This window comes from Lingula anatina, chromosome 2, assembly GCF_051362555.1.
Source record: "Lingula anatina isolate TDL-2025a chromosome 2, LinAna3.0, whole genome shotgun sequence".
NCBI lineage: Eukaryota > Metazoa > Brachiopoda > Lingulata > Lingulida > Lingulidae > Lingula > Lingula anatina.
Window position 1 is genome coordinate 15,812,687 of NC_141768.1, and position 18,090 is coordinate 15,830,776.

At 34.6% G+C, this 18,090-nt stretch overlaps 1 protein-coding gene across 6 annotated transcripts in view; it reads left to right on the plus strand.

Annotated features, from left to right (window-relative positions):
• Positions 1–17,483, plus strand: part of LOC106174222 (multidrug resistance-associated protein 1) — a 32,680-nt gene extending 15,197 nt beyond the window's left edge. For 2 of the 6 annotated variants that reach the window (XM_087005808.1, XM_087005810.1), the window contains exons 24-32: positions 1,240–1,553; positions 8,577–8,776; positions 9,010–9,136; positions 9,356–9,457; positions 13,532–13,678; positions 13,861–14,019; positions 14,395–14,561; positions 14,872–15,066; positions 15,345–17,483. In XM_087005808.1, coding sequence (XP_086861934.1) covers positions 1,240–1,553; positions 8,577–8,776; positions 9,010–9,136; positions 9,356–9,457; positions 13,532–13,678; positions 13,861–14,019; positions 14,395–14,561; positions 14,872–15,066; positions 15,345–15,459 — 1,526 coding nt within the window. In that variant the 3' untranslated portion in view covers positions 15,460–17,483. Of the gene's footprint in view, positions 1–495; positions 807–1,239; positions 1,554–2,227; positions 2,539–2,976; positions 3,288–5,297; positions 5,609–8,576; positions 8,777–9,009; positions 9,137–9,355; positions 9,458–13,531; positions 13,679–13,860; positions 14,020–14,394; positions 14,562–14,871; positions 15,067–15,344 lie in introns of all 6 variants that reach the window. The other 4 variants (XM_087005809.1, XM_013555661.2, XM_013555659.2 and 1 more) reach the window with 4 other exon arrangements.
• The last annotated feature ends 607 nt before the right edge of the window (positions 17,484–18,090 follow it).

Sequence of the window (18,090 nt, forward strand, 5' to 3'; positions counted from 1 at the left end):
ACCTCAGATTGCTTAATTTTTTTATTTTTTATTTTTTTTTTGGCTTGACTGCCGTAATTTTTCTTATGGAAGATGTAGTCACCAATCCCACCACTAGGAGGTGCAGTCAGAGCATTAAAATGAAATTCATTGTTCGAGTAACTTTTTGAATATTTATTTCCTGTTGATGAGGAATGGTTATTCATTAAATATTTAGTCAAGAGCTTTGTTTTATATAATTTGTCATATATAATGATATATTACTGATAATTTGTCATCATCAGTAATATATCATCAGTAATATATAATGATATATTACTGATGATGACATATGATTCTAGTTATAATCAGTATGAACAATTTTCTTGCATAATTCGGGTTTTGGAATTCCTTTTACAGGTTTTAATCGGTAGATAGTTCTGCTTTTAGTAAAATTTAAAAAATGGAGATGTGCAGTTCCACGCAAAAGGTGACAACTTGGTTGGAAGCTTGAACTGTCATAGAATATCATTTCAGGTTTTCTAGAGATAGCCAGTGCTTTCTCTATGGCAATGGGAGGTTTAAAGGCTTCCAGACATTGGCACGCCAAACTGGCAGATAATCTCCTTCATGTACCAATGATATTTTATGATAGCACACCCGTGGGTAGACTGTTAAATAGGTTCTCTGGGGACATGAACACTATAGACCAAGTCATGCCTTTTACTGTGAGATCCATGCTCAATACTATCATCATAACCTGTGGGACCTTTGCTGTGATAGGATCTACAACTCCCACTGTAATAACTGTGATACCTGCACTAGCTGTGATATATTTCTTTGTACAGGTACTTGATGTTTACCAAAGTACTTTCCTTAAGCTTTCTTTTAATGTTCTGTCAAAGCTAAACAGGAAGACTGGGTAAAGGGGACCCCATGATCAGTGTTTATTTGCAATTGGCTTATTTAAAAAATGGGACGTTGTCTGGGAGCAAGGGGATGGTATTAGAGAAGTTTGCAATGGGATGTTTGAACCTGCATGTAAGTTTCCTTTAGATGGGTACTGACATTGAACATCAGTATGGTATCTGCGCTTCAATTGACAATTTATTTGGGGAGTTCTTTTGCAGGCATTTTTTTTCTATTTAAGTCAGAATTATGACATTTGAAAGTGAACTAGTATGAATCCCATTAAAAATGTTTTTGATTAAATTTTAGGATGTCATATGATGATAATAATAAGACACTGTTTCATGTTCTCATTTTTCCTGTTTCTTGCAGCTGTTTTGACCCTCATCTCTTCAGTAGGGCTAGCTTTTGGTTGTATTTTTGCCTCTTCACGCCTTCACACAGAACTGTTAGCCGGGGTAGTCGGGGCACCTCTTGTCTTCTTTGAAACAACACCTCTAGGCCGTATTGTTAACCGGTTTAGCAAGGACATTGACACCATTGATATTACCATTCCTGACAAAATTGAAGATCTTCTTTTTGTTGGGTTTGAAGTTTTGGCCATTCTGGTAGTTGTAACATTCAGTACACATCCGCTGTTCCTTGCTGCCATCCTACCACTTGCCATCTTATATTTCTTTGTACAGGTAAATCTATAGGCAGTACTGCTGTAGTGGCGTATTGCATGAACTTGCCTATATGCTTTCATGATGCCTGGTGTTTTTTTTTTTTTTAATGACAATAACACCCATACAGACAATACTGTTCTGAGCTATCTGTTTAGTTTAGAAAATGGGGAAACCTAGACTCATTTTATTTTAAAATGGTGTTTGGAAGTAGCTTCAGGGTCTCTTCCACTATTACTCTTCTTATCTGTCTAATAATTCCACATTTCCATCTTCTTAGTACATTGCAGCTTGATAGCTTTTTTGTTGCTTTAATGTTCATGCTTGATTGTGTGTGTTTTGTTTTATTTTATTTTTTACTTGTTAGCAAAACTGGCCCATCTAGACAATATATGGCATGATAAGAATGCATTACTACAGCACTGATATATATATATATATATATATATATATATATATATATATATATATATATATATATATATATATATATATATATATATTTTTTTTTTTTTTTTTTTTACTGCATGGTGTATTTTTGCTCATTCTTATTTCTTTGTTTGTATTGCAAAATAGGTTTTATTTCATTGCACACTGCACACTCTGGCAGCTTGGGCATGAAGTATTATCACTAACCAACCTGCATGCAATAATACCTTTTGTAAGGGGAGATTTTTTTTTTCCATTCAATACAGGATTGGTATTGATGTGTGCGTCTTTCCTGGCAGCCTTGGGTATGGTCTGGGCATCACAGTTCCTACACCATGGAATGATGACAAATATATTGCATTGCCCACAGTCATTCTTTGACACAACCCCCCTTGGGAGAGTCACTAACCGTTTCTCCAAGGATATTGACATCATAGACATCATCATTCCCCGCAGTGTGACAGCGTGGATATCAACTGTTCTTAATTCAATCGCCAGTGTCATTGTCATCAGTTACAGCACACCTATATTTTTGAGTATTGTTGTACCTGTGGCAGTCTTATATTACCTGGTCCAGGTATATTCAGTTATGATATTATTAAACTACAGGTGCTTAATCCTTACTTGATATAGCGGTGTGTGTATGCATCACATAATCTAACTGAGTGCTTGTCCCTCAAATTTATCAAAAAGGGCCTTTGTTAAGTGTGAGCTAGTTCTTCACATATTGTAGGGTGCTTAAACTCGCATCATAAGGTGGGGTGCTAAATCTTTATATTTGTTTATTTGGTTTTCTCTTCCCCACCTTATGAAGTGGGCAGCCTAATTCTCACTTTATAAACCAGAGTGCTTGTAATCATCATTTTGCTTTGATATGTATCTGCAAGAGTTTGAAGTGTTTTTGAATTATGGTATTAATTTCCTGCCCCCTAGATCTCTAGTATCTCATAGTTGACCCTGCAGGTACTTGTGTTGTAGCTGCCATGTAGAAAATATTTTTTTTTATTTCCTTCAGGCGTGTTTGTGCTCATGTCTTCCTTTGCCCTCTCCCTTGGTGCGATCCATGCCTCAGGAATACTACACACAAACTGCTTAAACAATGTTCTCAAATCATCAATGGGGTTCTTTGACCAAACACCCATGGGAAGAATCCTTAACAGATTCTCCAAAGATGTTGACACGGTGGATGTCAACTTGAAAGACAAACTGAGAGCTTGGCTTGGTTGTTCATTCTCTGTGCTCAGCACCATGCTTGTGATAAGCATTAGCACGCCATTGTTTTTGACAGTTATTTTTCCTCTGGGATTATTTTATTTTTTTATACAGGTAAAAACTTGCAAAGTATCACATAGAAGTGTGATTGTATGTGCATGTTTGTTATGATAGATGTTGTGTCTTAGTGATCTTTTCAGTTGGTATAGGTTTTTTTTTGTTCTTAACACTGTGTTGTGGGAAAGTTCTAAAACACATTTGAACAGTCTGTTTAGATTTTAAAAGAGGTGCACTTTGTAAAACTTTATTAAAAACTCATACTGAAAATTTTACCACCCATGCCTTAATATTTATACGAACAGTCTTAGATTTTGCATGCAATCTAACAAACAGCCCCAGTTTACTGTACTGTACTGCCTAAAGGGATTTCTTAAATAATTTTCACAGCAGTATCATGCATGAAAATGTGGTGTGCCTGCCAGTTGTATGTAACAAGGTTGGAGTTGTATATGTTTGGTTTGGGTCAAACTTGGGTATGTTGTACATGTTACGGGTGTGTTTTCCTTGCGCTCTGTAAATCCTGAGGAACAAAACAGGGAAAAATTACATTGGTTCTCAGGGATTTTACCACCTGTTTTCCACTTATGTTCAGGAAGCAGGATAATAGAAAAAAAGCACAAATATGTGATTGGTGCACTAGATGTGTCATGATTTAATGTAACTGATGGCTTAAGTCTAGTTTATCAAATGTGTCATATCAGGTATGTTTGGTAAGAGGAGATGGTATGGATGTTTAATGTCTCTGGTTATTCTCTCTCAGTCTAGCATGATATATGTAACACTTGGTTAAAGTGGGGTTTGATTAGAATGAAAAGAATGAATGAATGAAGGTTTTTAGTCATCTAGTAGAATTAAGATGAGAATTATTTATTACCCTGATACTGAAACCTTCATTAGCAAATGACCAATTTTTGTGGTCTTAACCTGGGACCTTTCCCTAGGTAAATGACCTTGATGGACTGGTCACTTAACATATGTTATACGGCTAGGAATAGTCTCTAGTGCCATGTCATGGCAACGTCAGTAACGGTATGACAATAGGTCATGACTATAAGTTTATAATTCTATGACATGCCCACCAAGTTGACTTGTGGTACTGCCAAGTTTGAAGGTATGAAATTGTATATCACACTGACATATTTCTACTGTAACCAATATCTGTAGTGAAAAACTCAAGGAGGAGGAAGTTTGGCAGGCAATACATTAAGGTGTTTAAGAAGAGCCACTCTTTTATATTACTAGCTATTGGTTCATTTGTGAACTTTACTTTCTCTTCAAGCATATAGGCCTGCCTAACTGCTACTCATGATTTTGAGCATTACAAATATACCACGTCTAACAACCTACCAATATCCCTCTCAACCATGCAGATATATTTTGTGCCTCACCATACCCAAACATATATATATATATATATATATACACACATACACACACACACACACGCACACGCACACACGTTTTGATCTGAAATCAAATTTTAATATAGGAGCTACCTTAATTGCATTCTGGTTTCCGTGTATCCTTTTCATGATATATTGAATCATGGGCCAAAGGTGTATTCCTCTCACCATCTTAGTTTCAATCACCGCCCAATTGAATTTTACTCTTGACAGAGTAATACTTTAATTATATCATGATGATTGTTGCATTCATGTGGAAAACAGTTATATTAACTCAGATGTACCAGTTTTTGCCCCTTTATCCTGAAAATAAATATGATAGTGTGTAGGTATATATAAGGATGCTCTAACAGAAAAAAATGCTGTGCACAGTAATTGATTACAGGTGTTGAACTGTTTCTAGGCAAAAACGCTCCAAGTCTCCTAGGCTGTGGAGGCCCAAATTTTTGAGTGCCAAAACAAAATATATCTGTATGGTCATATAGAAAGTCAGCATGTCAAAATGGCACTACAACTGTCAAATTGTTTTGAAATAGTGATATAGCTGTCAGGTAGTTAGGCAGGCCTGGTATAGATCTAACTACATTTAAGTCTTTCTAATTTAAGAATTGTAATACTTCAAACTTTTTCCCCTCACTTATTGCCTTCATTTGCTCTGTAGGTTTACTTGTGTACTTGGGATCCTATTGTCTGGCCAGGGGCAGCATTAAAGCATGTACACTCCTGCATTTTGGCTTCTTAGATAACATCCTGAAGCTTCCTAGTATCTTCTTTGACCGAACGCCTTTGGGGAGAATCATGAATCGATTTTCCAAGGACATAGATACAATAGATGTTGTTCTGGTGGAAAAAATACGCATCTGTCTAGTCTGTGTGCTCAGTGTACTCAGCACCATACTGGTTATTAGCTACAGCACACCACTGTTCTTAGTGGTTTTTCTTCCTCTTGGAGTATTCTATACATTTATACAGGTAATGGAGGTTTGATTTTATTTCTTTTTGATACAGTTTTGGGTTTACTGTTGAAAACTACTACATTTAACTTGTAACACAAGATTGAGGATTTTTCTGTTTAAAATTCATGAGAAAGGTTTTGAATGAAATGTTAAAAATATAGGTGGAATGTAAGGGAGGGAAAGATATAATTACCTTCTTGTTCAGCATTCTCTGTTACCGATTAAATGAAGAGTCAGATTTGCTACAGCTCTGAATATAACCAAGTAACATGAAAAAATATTATGTTCAATTGACTCTACAAATTCTTACCAGATGGCCAAAAAAGATATTCTTTAATTATGTCTGAAATTTTAAAAAGGATTCAGTTAAAGTAAAGCTATGAAGAAATCCAGTGCCTGATATCTCTCTCTTGTGATTATTCAGTTACATGTAGTTAAGTCATTTAATTCGTATGACTATAAATAATGATTATCGCATGTGCATGCGGGGAAAATGGTAAGAAAAGTTTGTGGAAGGATTAGAAAGATTAAATGAAAAGTTTGCCTGTTTGCAGGCTGTTATGCTTGTTAAGTTTTAAAACTGCTCTTCCTTTAATTACATTTATTTCAATAGTGATGCAGGTTTTCAGTTTCTTTTTTGTGAAAATTATGTAACATAATCATTGAAATGGTTTATGTTTTTGGCTCCCATTTTTCTTGATAGAAGCTTAATGCACAGTGACTTTTTGGTCCCTATTGAGCACAGTCATTTTTTGCTGAACTGTCTTCCCTGATTTGATCATGGGATTTAGCCTTTCTAATGGAATCCCATGGCACTCCTTTTCCCCTCTCCATAAGCTGGAGATACTGTTTTATTCATCACACTATGTCATCCCAATTATGGTAGGCTTCCTTACCATCTTGTTCAATAAGATACCTTCACCTTCCTAAGAGTGTGCGTGTGCACATGCGTGTGTGCATGCATGTGAATGTGTTACTAGACTAAGTATGCTATTCCTGGGGTATTGTTGATACTTGGCATGCACTTCAGTGTGGTTTAGTGCCTACCAAATGGTGCATCTGACAAAAACTGTCACAGAGGCTTTGAAAAGAGGGCTGTTAATCAAATCAATTCGCAAAAAACATACCTGTTCATTAAATTTGTCGTTGTGTCATAATGGCAGTGTTAAAGTGAGTGTGACTGTATATATGATGACGAATGAAGATGTGGCCCAAACCAAACATGATTATCTACCTATTTCAGTGTTCTGTTAAAATGGTACAAAATCTAAACAATATCATATTTTCAAATTTATTTCTTTAAAGATGCATGCATTGAAATAGCTGTAGAGTCATATTCACCCTTATTTAATAATCAAAGCTATTTGCATGTTATATTTAAATCTTTGCTTCAAAATGTTTATGATTCCCATCTGGCTTCTCAGCATGAGTTAGATATTCTGCCATATCCTTTGTTTTAATTATTCAAAATCACTCAAAGAGGGGTGGCCACGGGACTGGTCAAAATACACCCAAGCAATAATTTGATATAGTTGAATTTGCTGCAGTATTGTCTGTACATTGATTGACGGTGCTGTACAGTTTTCTTTATGTACAGACAGATAGTATCTGTGCATAAAGTCCCATGTGTCTGTCGTCACTGTAAGTGTTGTCAGTGTTGCTGTGCACTTTCAGGGATAACACAATAAGTGGAAAACCATTTATTTCAACCTTTTGTCTTCAAACTTACAGAACTGATGGATATTCATAAAATACAGGTCAAGGGTCCAGTTAGTAAATCAATTGGGCTTTTTTATTAAAGTATATTTTGAAAATGAAATGCTAAATATCGCCCAAATCTGTGCTCTTATATGTCTGTACTTTGAACAGCTTTGCTGCTTGTTTCTTGGTAGTATTTGTATGATATTCTTTGTTTGGTAAAAGCTGCATTTTTAAGTTATATCTTTGCATTTGCTTTACTAAAATTGCTTTATGTGTATGTAAGAGAGCATGATGTTCTTGGAACTTTTCCAAAACTTTTCTGAGAATTTTTTTTCTGTGACAGTTTAACCAGATTATTAATGAGTTGGTGCATTCAAGTCCTGTTTATACAAGTAGACTGACTCCAAATTAAGATATGACTTCAGTGAAAGCATGTCACAGGACCAACATATCCAGTGATGTAGCTCAGGTGGTATATCCATTGGTTACTTTCACTTGCACATGTGGTAAATTATGTCCAGAAGACTGCCTCAAATTATATCTAAAAAATTAGAGATCAGACCAGATCTATCCTAAACATCCTGGAGTTAAGTGAAGGAAGTACTTGTATAAACTTGACTTTTTGTACCCAAACTTGCATGCGTGGTTTCCATAGTTTGTGGATATAGGACTTTTGAGTTGCTGTTTTGTTTTCTAGCTTGGTTTGTAGCATTTTGTTGGCCTTCTAGACATACTTGGTAACTATTGTGCATGCAGCCCTGTTTGAAGTTTTCACGTTCTGTCCCACTAACAGGTAACCTTGCACATTAATTAAAGTCTTAGTAGATTTAGTTATTCACTCAATGTTTTTGACCCATTAGAATTTCCCAGGCATGAATTTGAATAACAAAATGTTGGCTGCCACTCCAAAATACAAAGATTTGTTTGCTTGAAATTGTGAAATACACACAAATATCCAAAATCTTGGATTATTTGAATTTCTTACTGTAGTTCCCTTGAACTTGTGGGCACTAGGTGATTGGTCGGCCAATGGTCTTTGTATTTTGGGGTTTGTCAGTCTTCCTGTTTAGTTTTGGTTGCAGAAATAAAAATATAATTGTTTTGTCATGTTAAGTTATTTTACTGATAAAAAGATTAAGCTTTGAAATTTTCAATAATATTATTATTATTATTCAGTTTTCAAATACAGTTTTATTTGTTCATTCTAATTGTATACTTGGCAGTATAATATACCATGACGATGAGAAGAGGGTGATATTTTAATATTAATACATTTCTTGTAGAGATTTTATGTTGCCACTTCAAGGCAATTGAAGCGGTTAGAGTCTGTGACCCGCTCTCCTATATACTCGCATTTTGGAGAGAGTATAACTGGAGCTAGCATTATCCGAGCCTATGGACAAACAGAGAGGTTTATTCTCCAGTCAGAAGAGAAAGTGGATGAAAACCAAATCTCATATTATCCTAATATTGTATCTAACAGGTTTGTTGGATTTTACTTTTATTTTCATTATTTATTCATCTTTAATGATCAAGTATTTTTTTTCAAGAGAATTCCATTTTTATTATATAGGCTAGGAAGTGATGAAAAAGCTTTACCAAGGATGATGTATGTTGCACTTTCAATAAATAATGTGCAATGGCCATTTTGCTCACATCTTCAAATCACCTTTATCATCGTTATCATGTTCGTCTTCACTCCTTTACTTTTTATAGATGGTTAGCCATTCGCCTGGAGTTCATTGGGAACTGCATAGTGCTGTTTGCTGCTCTGTTTGCTGTCATAGGCAGAGACTCTTTGAGTGCTGGAATTGTTGGCCTCTCGGTTACCTATGCATTAAATGTAAGTATAGACTTTATTTCACAAATCCTCTTTTCTAAGTTAATGTGTCTCATGCCAATTCTAATTTATGTAATTTTTATGTTGAAGTTTTAGCTGTTGTTTGAAAAGCAAACCTGGCAGTTATAGGTTTCTTCTTGTTTTCAATTTCCTTGATTGCGTTAGGATAATTTTACCAATATTTGACAACTTTTGCAATTCTTTCCATCCTTGTTATTTCAGATAACTCAAACGTTAAACTGGATGGTGCGTATGACCAGTGAACTGGAAGCTAATATTGTGGCTGTGGAGAGAGTCAAGGAGTACTCTGAAACACCTACTGAGGTACATTGCCTGGCATATACTCTGAGTAAAAAGGAGAACATAATGCCATTTTGGCTGTATCTTGTATTTTAATACAATGGTAGAATTTGTTAAGGCTTGTGTTAATTGCTCACTGTATTAAAAATGAAATGAAAATTCAAGTAGTTACATATTTTAAAAGTACCTTTTTGTGGATTTAGATTAATCAATGGTAGAACCATTGGTTTGCATTACTTGAATTTTTTCTTCCTTTTTTTTTTTGGGGGGGGGGGAGGGGGCGGGCGGTAAATTGAAAAAATTTGGTAATCTTTCGAGCTTCTTTAAAGATGGAAGTTTCACAGAGGGGCCAGCCATCGCAAAAAAGAGTATTGATACAAGATTTTTATGTACAGACACAGATGTGTCTGTACATATTGCCATCACCTGCGTCTGTCGTCGCCGTCGCCGTCGCCGATCATGTCGCCGTCGCCGTCGCCGTGCACTTTCAGCGTTAACACCATAAGTGGAAGACAGTTTTACTTTTTGGCTTTATATTTACAGAGCTGATGAATATTCATAAAACACAGGTCAAGTTCGAAAATCAGCATGATCGGGCCATTATTGTAGAATTTATGCTGTTTTTTCACTTTTCAGCATATATGCAACACTGTTAACACATTTCAAGGAAAACTGATAGGCCTGTTGTCATGAAACTCACAGGAGTAATCAATCTTACTAAAAAGCAGATCAAGTTCGAAAATCGGCATGATCGGGCCACTATTTTAGTAGTTATGCTGTTTTTTCACTTTTCAGCATATATGCAACACTGTTAACACATTTCAAGGAAAACCCATAGGCCTGTTGTAATGAAACTCACAGGAGTAATCAATCTTACTAAAACGCAGGTCAAGTTCGAAAATCAGCATAATCGGACCATTATTTTATAAGTTATGCTGTTTTTTCACATTTCCTCAGATTCAATTCTTAGGCATGTTAACAGTCTCATTATTTAATTAATAAGATATGTAAAAGTGTTTGTTTGACATTTCCTGCATCTTTACAACATTGTTAGTTGATTACGTAAAAATGATGGTAAACTTGTAATCGTGTATTGTGTAATAAGGTGTCAAAAATGGAAATAAACTCATATCATTGCAGTTTGTAAGATTCAATCATTCACTATGTTCAGAAACTCAGAATGGAGGAAATTGGACATTTGACACTGTTCTATTGATATTTTTCACATCTCATCAATTTTCTTAGTTGATCATATAAAAATGGCAGTAAACTGTTAATTTTGTTTTATGTTAAAAAAGTGTTAAAAATGGAAAAAAAAACATTTCAGAACAGTGCTGTCTTGTTTACATTTTGGCATTTTCAAGTTGTGACTTTGAAGTTCCATGGGCCTGAAGACCTTTGCTAGTCACATTTTCTGAATATCCATAATACTAATATTTTATTATTAAAAATTGATGGTCATTATGCTGTTAAACGTTATGTAATATTGCATCAAAATTTGGAAAAAAATATTTTGGGCACTGCTCCCATGATGACCATTGAAGAAAAATCATGTCACTTACTGTTCTCAAACTTACAGGAAAGAAACATGGGACTAAAATACAGCTTCAGTAGGCAATGCAGTCTGTTTGGTAATTCTTTCTGCTAGTTAAACAGTTTTTTTTTTTTGTGAAAATTTAATTTTTACATATTGGCATTTTCAAGGTGTGACTTTGAAGTTCCATGGGCTTGAAGACCCATGCTAGTCACATTTTCTGAAAATCCATGATACGTATATTTTATTATTAAAAACTGACGGTCATTATGCTGTTAACCACTATGTAATATTGCATCAGAATAGAAGAAAACACAATTTTGGGTGCTGCTGCCATGATGACCATTATGGGAAAACCATCTTACTGATAATTGCCAAACGTTCAGAAAAGAAATACAGGACTAAAATGCAGCCTGAGTTGGAAAAGCAGTCTAATTGGCTTCTTTTTCTGGAAGTTATACATTTTCAAAGTGTGAACTTGAACTCCCATGGGCCTGAAGCCTTATGCTTGTTACACATTTTTATGTACAGACACAGATGTGTCTGTACATATTGCCATCACCTGCGTCTGTCGTCGCCGTCGCCGTCGCTGTCGCCGATCATGTCGCCGTCGCCGTGCACTTTCAGCGTTAACACCATAAGTGGAAGACAGTTTTACTTTTTGGCTTTATATTTACAGAGCTGATGAATATTCATAAAACACAGGTCAAGTTCGAAAATCAGCATGATCGGGCCATTATTGTAGAATTTATGCTGTTTTTTCACTTTTCAGCATATATGCAACACTGTTAACACATCTCAAGGAAAACTGATAGGCCTGTTGTCATGAAACTCACAGGAGTAATCAATCTTACTAAAACTCAGATCAAGTTCGAAAATTGGCATGATCGGGCCACTATTTCAGTAGTTATGCTGTTTTTTCACTTTTCAGCATATATGCAACACTGTTAACACATTTCAAGGAAAACCCATAGGGTTGTTGTCATGAAACTTACAGGAGTAATCAATCTTACTAAAACGCAGGCCAAGTTCGAAAATCGGCATGATCGGGCCACTATTTTAGTAGTTATGCTGTTTTTTCACTTTTCAGCATATATGCAACACTGTTAACACATTTCAAGGAAAACCCATAGGCCTGTTGTCATGAAACTCACAGGAGTAATCAATCTTACTAAAACGCAGGTCAAGTTCGAAAATCAGCATAATCAGACCATTATTTTATAAGTTATGCTGTTTTTTCACATTTCCTCAGATTCAATTCTTAGGCATGTTAACAGTCTCATTATTTAATTAATAAGATATGTAAAAGTGTTTGTTTGACATTTTCTGCATCTTTACAACATTGTTAGTTGATAACGTAAAAATGATGGTAAACTTGTAATCGTGTATTGTGTAATAAGGTGTCAAAAATGGAAATAAACTCATATCATTGCAGTTTGTAAGATTCAATCATTCACTATGTTCAGAAACTCAGAATGGAGGAAATTGAACATTTGACACTGTTCTATTGATATTTTTCACATCTCATCAATTTTCTTAGTTGATCTTATAAAAGTGGCAGTAAACTGTTAATTTTGTTTTATGTTAAAAAAGTGTAAAAATGGAAAGAAAAAAAACATTTCAGAACAGTGCTGTCTTGTTTACATTTTGGCATTTTCAAGTTGTGACTTTGAAGTTCCATGGGCCTGAAGACCTTTGCTAGTCACATTTTCTGAATATCCATAATACTAATATTTTATTATTAAAAATTGATGGTCATTATGCTGTTAAATGTTATGTAATATTGCATCAAAATTTGGAAAAAAAATATTTTGGGCACTGCTCCCATGATGTCCATTTAAGAAAAATCATGTCACTTACTGTTCTCAAACTTACAGGAAAGAAACATGGGACTAAAATACAGCTTCAGTAGGCAATGCAGTCTGTTTGGTAATTCTTTCTGCTAGTTAAACAGTTTTTTTTTTGTGAAAATTTAATTTTTCACATATTGGCATTTTCAAGGTGTGACTTTGAAGTTCCATGGGTTTGAAGACTCATGCTAGTCACATTTTCTGAAAATCCATGATACGTATATTTTATTATTAAAAATTGACGGTCATTATGCTGTTAACCACTATGTAATATTGCATCAGAATAGAAGAAAACACAATTTTGGGTGCTGCTGCCATGATGACCATTATGGGAAAACCATGTTACTGATGATTGCCAAATGTTCAGAAAAGAAATACAGGACTAAAATGCAGCCTGAGATGGAAAAGCAGTCTAATTGGCTTCTTTTTCTGGAAAAGTGTGAACTTGAACTGCCATGGGCCTGAAGCCTTATGCTTGTTACACATTTTACTTACATTGGTATTACCTGTTGAGCATAATTAAAATTTGATGTTGAATTTGCAGTTTAACATAATGTACTTTTGCATCAGAATTGACAGTAGCCTATTTTGTGCATAGTTATTTCCTGCTTTTTGTCTGTACATTTGACAGCTTTGCTGCCTTGTTTCAACAGTCTTACCAATGAATTGTACATGTAAATAGTTTGCTGCCAATAACACTTTGTTTATCATCAGGCTGAGTGGTTCATTCCTGAGAAGAAACCAGAGTCCAGCTGGCCACAGGAAGGCAACATTGTCATAGAAAACTACAGCACAAGGTACAGAGAGGGGCTTCCTCTGGTGGTCAAAAACATCAACTGCCACATCAAGGGGGGAGAGAAGGTAAATGTGGGAAAATATGGGAGGAAATTTTCATTGTGAGAAAATGACAGCAATGTTGTTTATATAGTTTAAAATTCTTATTTTACAGATTTTTCATAGGAATATAAGGGCATTTGTAGAATCATGAAAATCTGTAGCACAGTGACTATTGAACAGACTTTGAATGGTCTATTCTTTTTCAGATTGGCATAGTGGGTAGGACTGGAGCTGGAAAGTCTTCACTTACTCTGGCTTTGTTCAGAATTATAGAACCAGCTGAAGGGAAGATATTGATTGATGGTGTTGATATATCAGAGATTGGACTTCACGACCTCAGATCTAAACTAACAGTTATTCCCCAGGTAGTTCTTCTTTTATGATGTGCACTTCTAACAAAATATAGAGTGGAAATTATTTTGGGGTTGTGCCACAGTGCATGAGCTTGCAATAAGTAGATGTTACAAATGTGGAACATTATTGGATGAAAAAGGCCCCTCTGTGAAACTTCAATCTTTAAAGAAGCTCGAAAGATTACCAAAATATGAGTTTGGCTTATGATATTTGCTGATTTTTTTAGGAAATGATGCTTGTTGCGATGACAATTATCCATGGCATAAATCACAACCCTGAAGCAAAAAGGAAACATTACTACTGCTGCACCCCAAAATTCACATTTACAAGAATATGTGATGGCTAAATAATCACACCTCTTTCTGTTTTTTTTTTTTTTTTCTCAGGATCCAGTGCTATTCTCAGGCCCCCTGAGGATGAACCTTGACCCTTTTGACCAGTACAGTGATGAAGAGGTGTGGAGAGCCCTGGAGTATGCTCACCTCAAGCACTTTGTGGCAGCTAATACAGAGGGTCTGTCATATGAGTGTTCTGAAGGTGGAGAAAATCTCAGGTAGGACGGGTTAACTATATCTGTTAGTCTTTTGTTTCAGTAATTTGACTTTAAATGTTGTAGATTATTTGGATATTGATTATTGAGAGAGATGTAAATATATATTGTTTTCTCCCCATATATGTATGTTTATATTGCTGGGAATATTATTAGCAAGAAGCTTTAAAACTTTCAATTTTCACCAAATGTGCATTTCATATTTCAATATTCTTGCATTTCAAAATTTAAAAAGAATTGGTGGGGTGAGAGGGGGAGATGAGTCATTGGATTTGTTACAGTGTACATTATATACATTTCCTTAATTTTGAAGTGTTGGCCAGCGTCAACTTGTGTGCCTTGCCCGTGCCTTACTACGCAAGACCAAAGTCTTGGTTCTAGATGAAGCCACTGCTGCAGTTGACCTGGAGACAGATGACCTTATTCAGTCAACTATCCGCACAGAGTTTGCTGAGTGTACTGTACTGACCATAGCTCACAGACTGAACACTATCATGGACTACACAAGGTAAGATAAGTAATCTAGGTTAAAGCTTTTTGCAATTGCGGATTAGTGAACACACTTTTTTAGAATCTGTATGTGTAATACAGCTATATTCATTTCATGGAAGAGTTAGGAATTGCTAATATTGAACAAAACTTGATATCATTTTTGGAGAAAATAGAATTGAAGAATTACATGCAGCTTTGTCATGCAAATATGAAATAATATCATTATGCTTGTAGAATTCATTTATTTGTGCTTCTTCTAAGAATTTTGATATGTTGAAAGTGTTACCTTTTCAGGGTATTAGTGCTTGATAATGGAGAAGTGAGAGAGTTTGCACCACCCCAAGAACTCTTACAGGATCAAAATGGAATCTTTTACTCTATGGCCAAAGATGCTGGACTCGTGGCCTAGAAGCTCTCAAGATTGTCTACATGTACTTTTAAGAAGACAAAGACTGACTGGGCTTGGGGACATAATGGTGAAGCTGATATGAGTCAAGAGCTAATTACAGCATAAATCAGAATGATTTTGAATTGATTTTCTTGTTTTTGGAGAAGACATTTTTGGATATGACATTTTCAGTTTTTTTTTTTTTTTTTTTTTTTTTTTTTTTTTTTTTTTTTTTTTTTCAAATAGTTTTCATTGTTACAATACATATATATTTAATCATGTTTATAGTTGTGTACATGAAGCCACATACAGGCAAATACATGTATATGTATATGAAACAGGATTTGCAGGGTAGACTGGCAATTCAGGTATGGGTGTCACTAGTCAAGAGCTCATGGCACAGATATTTTGGGTTCAACCCCTGCTTTTTTTTTTGGTCCTTGGAAAGGGCACTTAACCCCAAATACCTCTGTATGTTCAGGTATATGTAAATTGCTACCAACTATATTTGTGAAGGAGTGAGCTAGGGCAGAATTATAGTATCTTATCTTGGGGACTTGGAAACTGTCAGTCACTTCATAGTGCAAGAATGAGCACATACCTGTGTAAGCTTTGTTTGGTTAATTCTGGTTACAGACAAGCTTACTATCAGCGATCATTTTTTATTTGCCATTCAAGCATGTAAACATGTCTTTGTACAAGTCATCCCACCTGACTGATGGATAACAATTAGTAGTTCAGTCTTAGAATCCAGTCAGATTGTTAACTGACCTCAATAGCATTGATGGGGGACAGTATTAAGGGTTTTGACTCCCTGCTAATGGTGAGCTAATAGCATATGTAATTAGATGACTTGCTAAAATGTGGCAGGTAATGACAATGACTTCATTCTAAAAACAAAATGTGTTGTTGAGAACAATATATTAGGTTCAATATAAAAAAATATTAGGTATTAGGTAATCGAGAAGAGATGTTGGTTTTGATTAGATTAAAACATTGCTTTTTGAATATTTATAATGGTTTATAAATTATAACCATTTCAAACTGTACATGCAGTTTTTTTATGTAGATATGTAAATTATGATTACTTAAAAAATCAAGATATAAAGTAATTACAATGTGTATGTACACTGCCCTATTGCTCATACCATAGTCTGTGCCCTTAAATTAAGTTTTTTGATATGTTAATAATGATAAATTGTAGTTAAATTTGTACTCTTGATAATTTCTCTTTATTAGTATTATAAAGATTGATTTGAAGGAAACTTTTTTTGAAATGCACTGGTATTTAAATGTTATTCAATCATTTAATGATTATAATCTATGATTAAGCAATGTTAAGTGATTATATATGGTTATGTATCAACTGTATATTGTATTTTTCTGTTACAAGACTTTTTTGTTACTTTCATTTATATTTTTCAAATTTTCTTTGATTTTTTTTTTTTTTTTTTGGGGGGGGCTATTTTAAAATATATATTTGTATACTTTTTGCATAAGTCTCCTGCCACTTGCATTTGTTGTATATTTTATGATGAGTCAAAAGAAAAACGCTTGTATGCTTGTATTGATTTCATTTAATAATTAGAATGTTTTATTTTCTCTTAAGAAATCATTATTATTATCTTATAAATATTTTAAATGTTAAAGTTTCTTTATGTTTGAATAAAGCCCATTATGTATGAAAGACTGCCAATTAATTTTAACTTGAAGGCAAAATGCTTTGGTTAGATATTTAATTTTATTTCTCTCATTTTCATGTTATATTCAGTGAGTTGTCATATATCACGAAAAAATGGACATAATACTTGCTTTTAAAGGTGTCATTAAAAGCTTACGTTATGTTCAACTACCCTGTATTTTGTCATAAAGAAGCTTCAATTTTTTGTTTAAAAAAATGTCTGTAATAGTTTGTGTGCAAGTAGAAGATACTAGTCGTGCTGTTTGTTTTTATTTATTTTTTAATCAAGTGGTTTTAGTTTGATTGTTCTGTTGGTAGCACATTATAGCTTTTATTGCCTGAAAATTAAATATGGAAAATGGAATGGTTTGCTGCTGTTGTATTGTTTTCCTTCTTGAAAGTATATTTAAGTGTTGCGAATACATCTTGTAACCTTCTGTACAGAAATCTGTTCATCAGATTGTCGACTTAAAAGGCATGGGAATATGTCATGGTATAAAAATGTCAAATTTGGTGATTGGTTAACAGTAGTCACCAAATTTAGTCACCAAAGGTAGTAGACAACTTTCGGACAATTGTCATGACTTAGCATGCTTGGGCACACTTTTTTCTGGCAGCTGATCAAACCAATCCCAGGCCATTTTAATGAATTAACAGTTTGTCATTTCGAGCCTCCAGTTCAGGATCTTGAATGCCAAACAATTGAATTTGAACTGCTGTATCATGATGCAAATGTAAAATTTGTATTCGTTATTAATCCCCTTACCTTTCCATTCAGTATGTGTTGGAGATTGTTGAGGTGCATTACTCCCATATTTGGAATTGAAAAAAAAGGAACCTGTGTATAAACAATTGGAAACCTGGACAAAACCTGGCCCAGTTGTTTAAGTCAAAAATTACTACTGCATTTAAATTTACAATTTTATTTGCATGCATTTTTACTTGAACAGGGATTGGTTAGGAAACTGAGT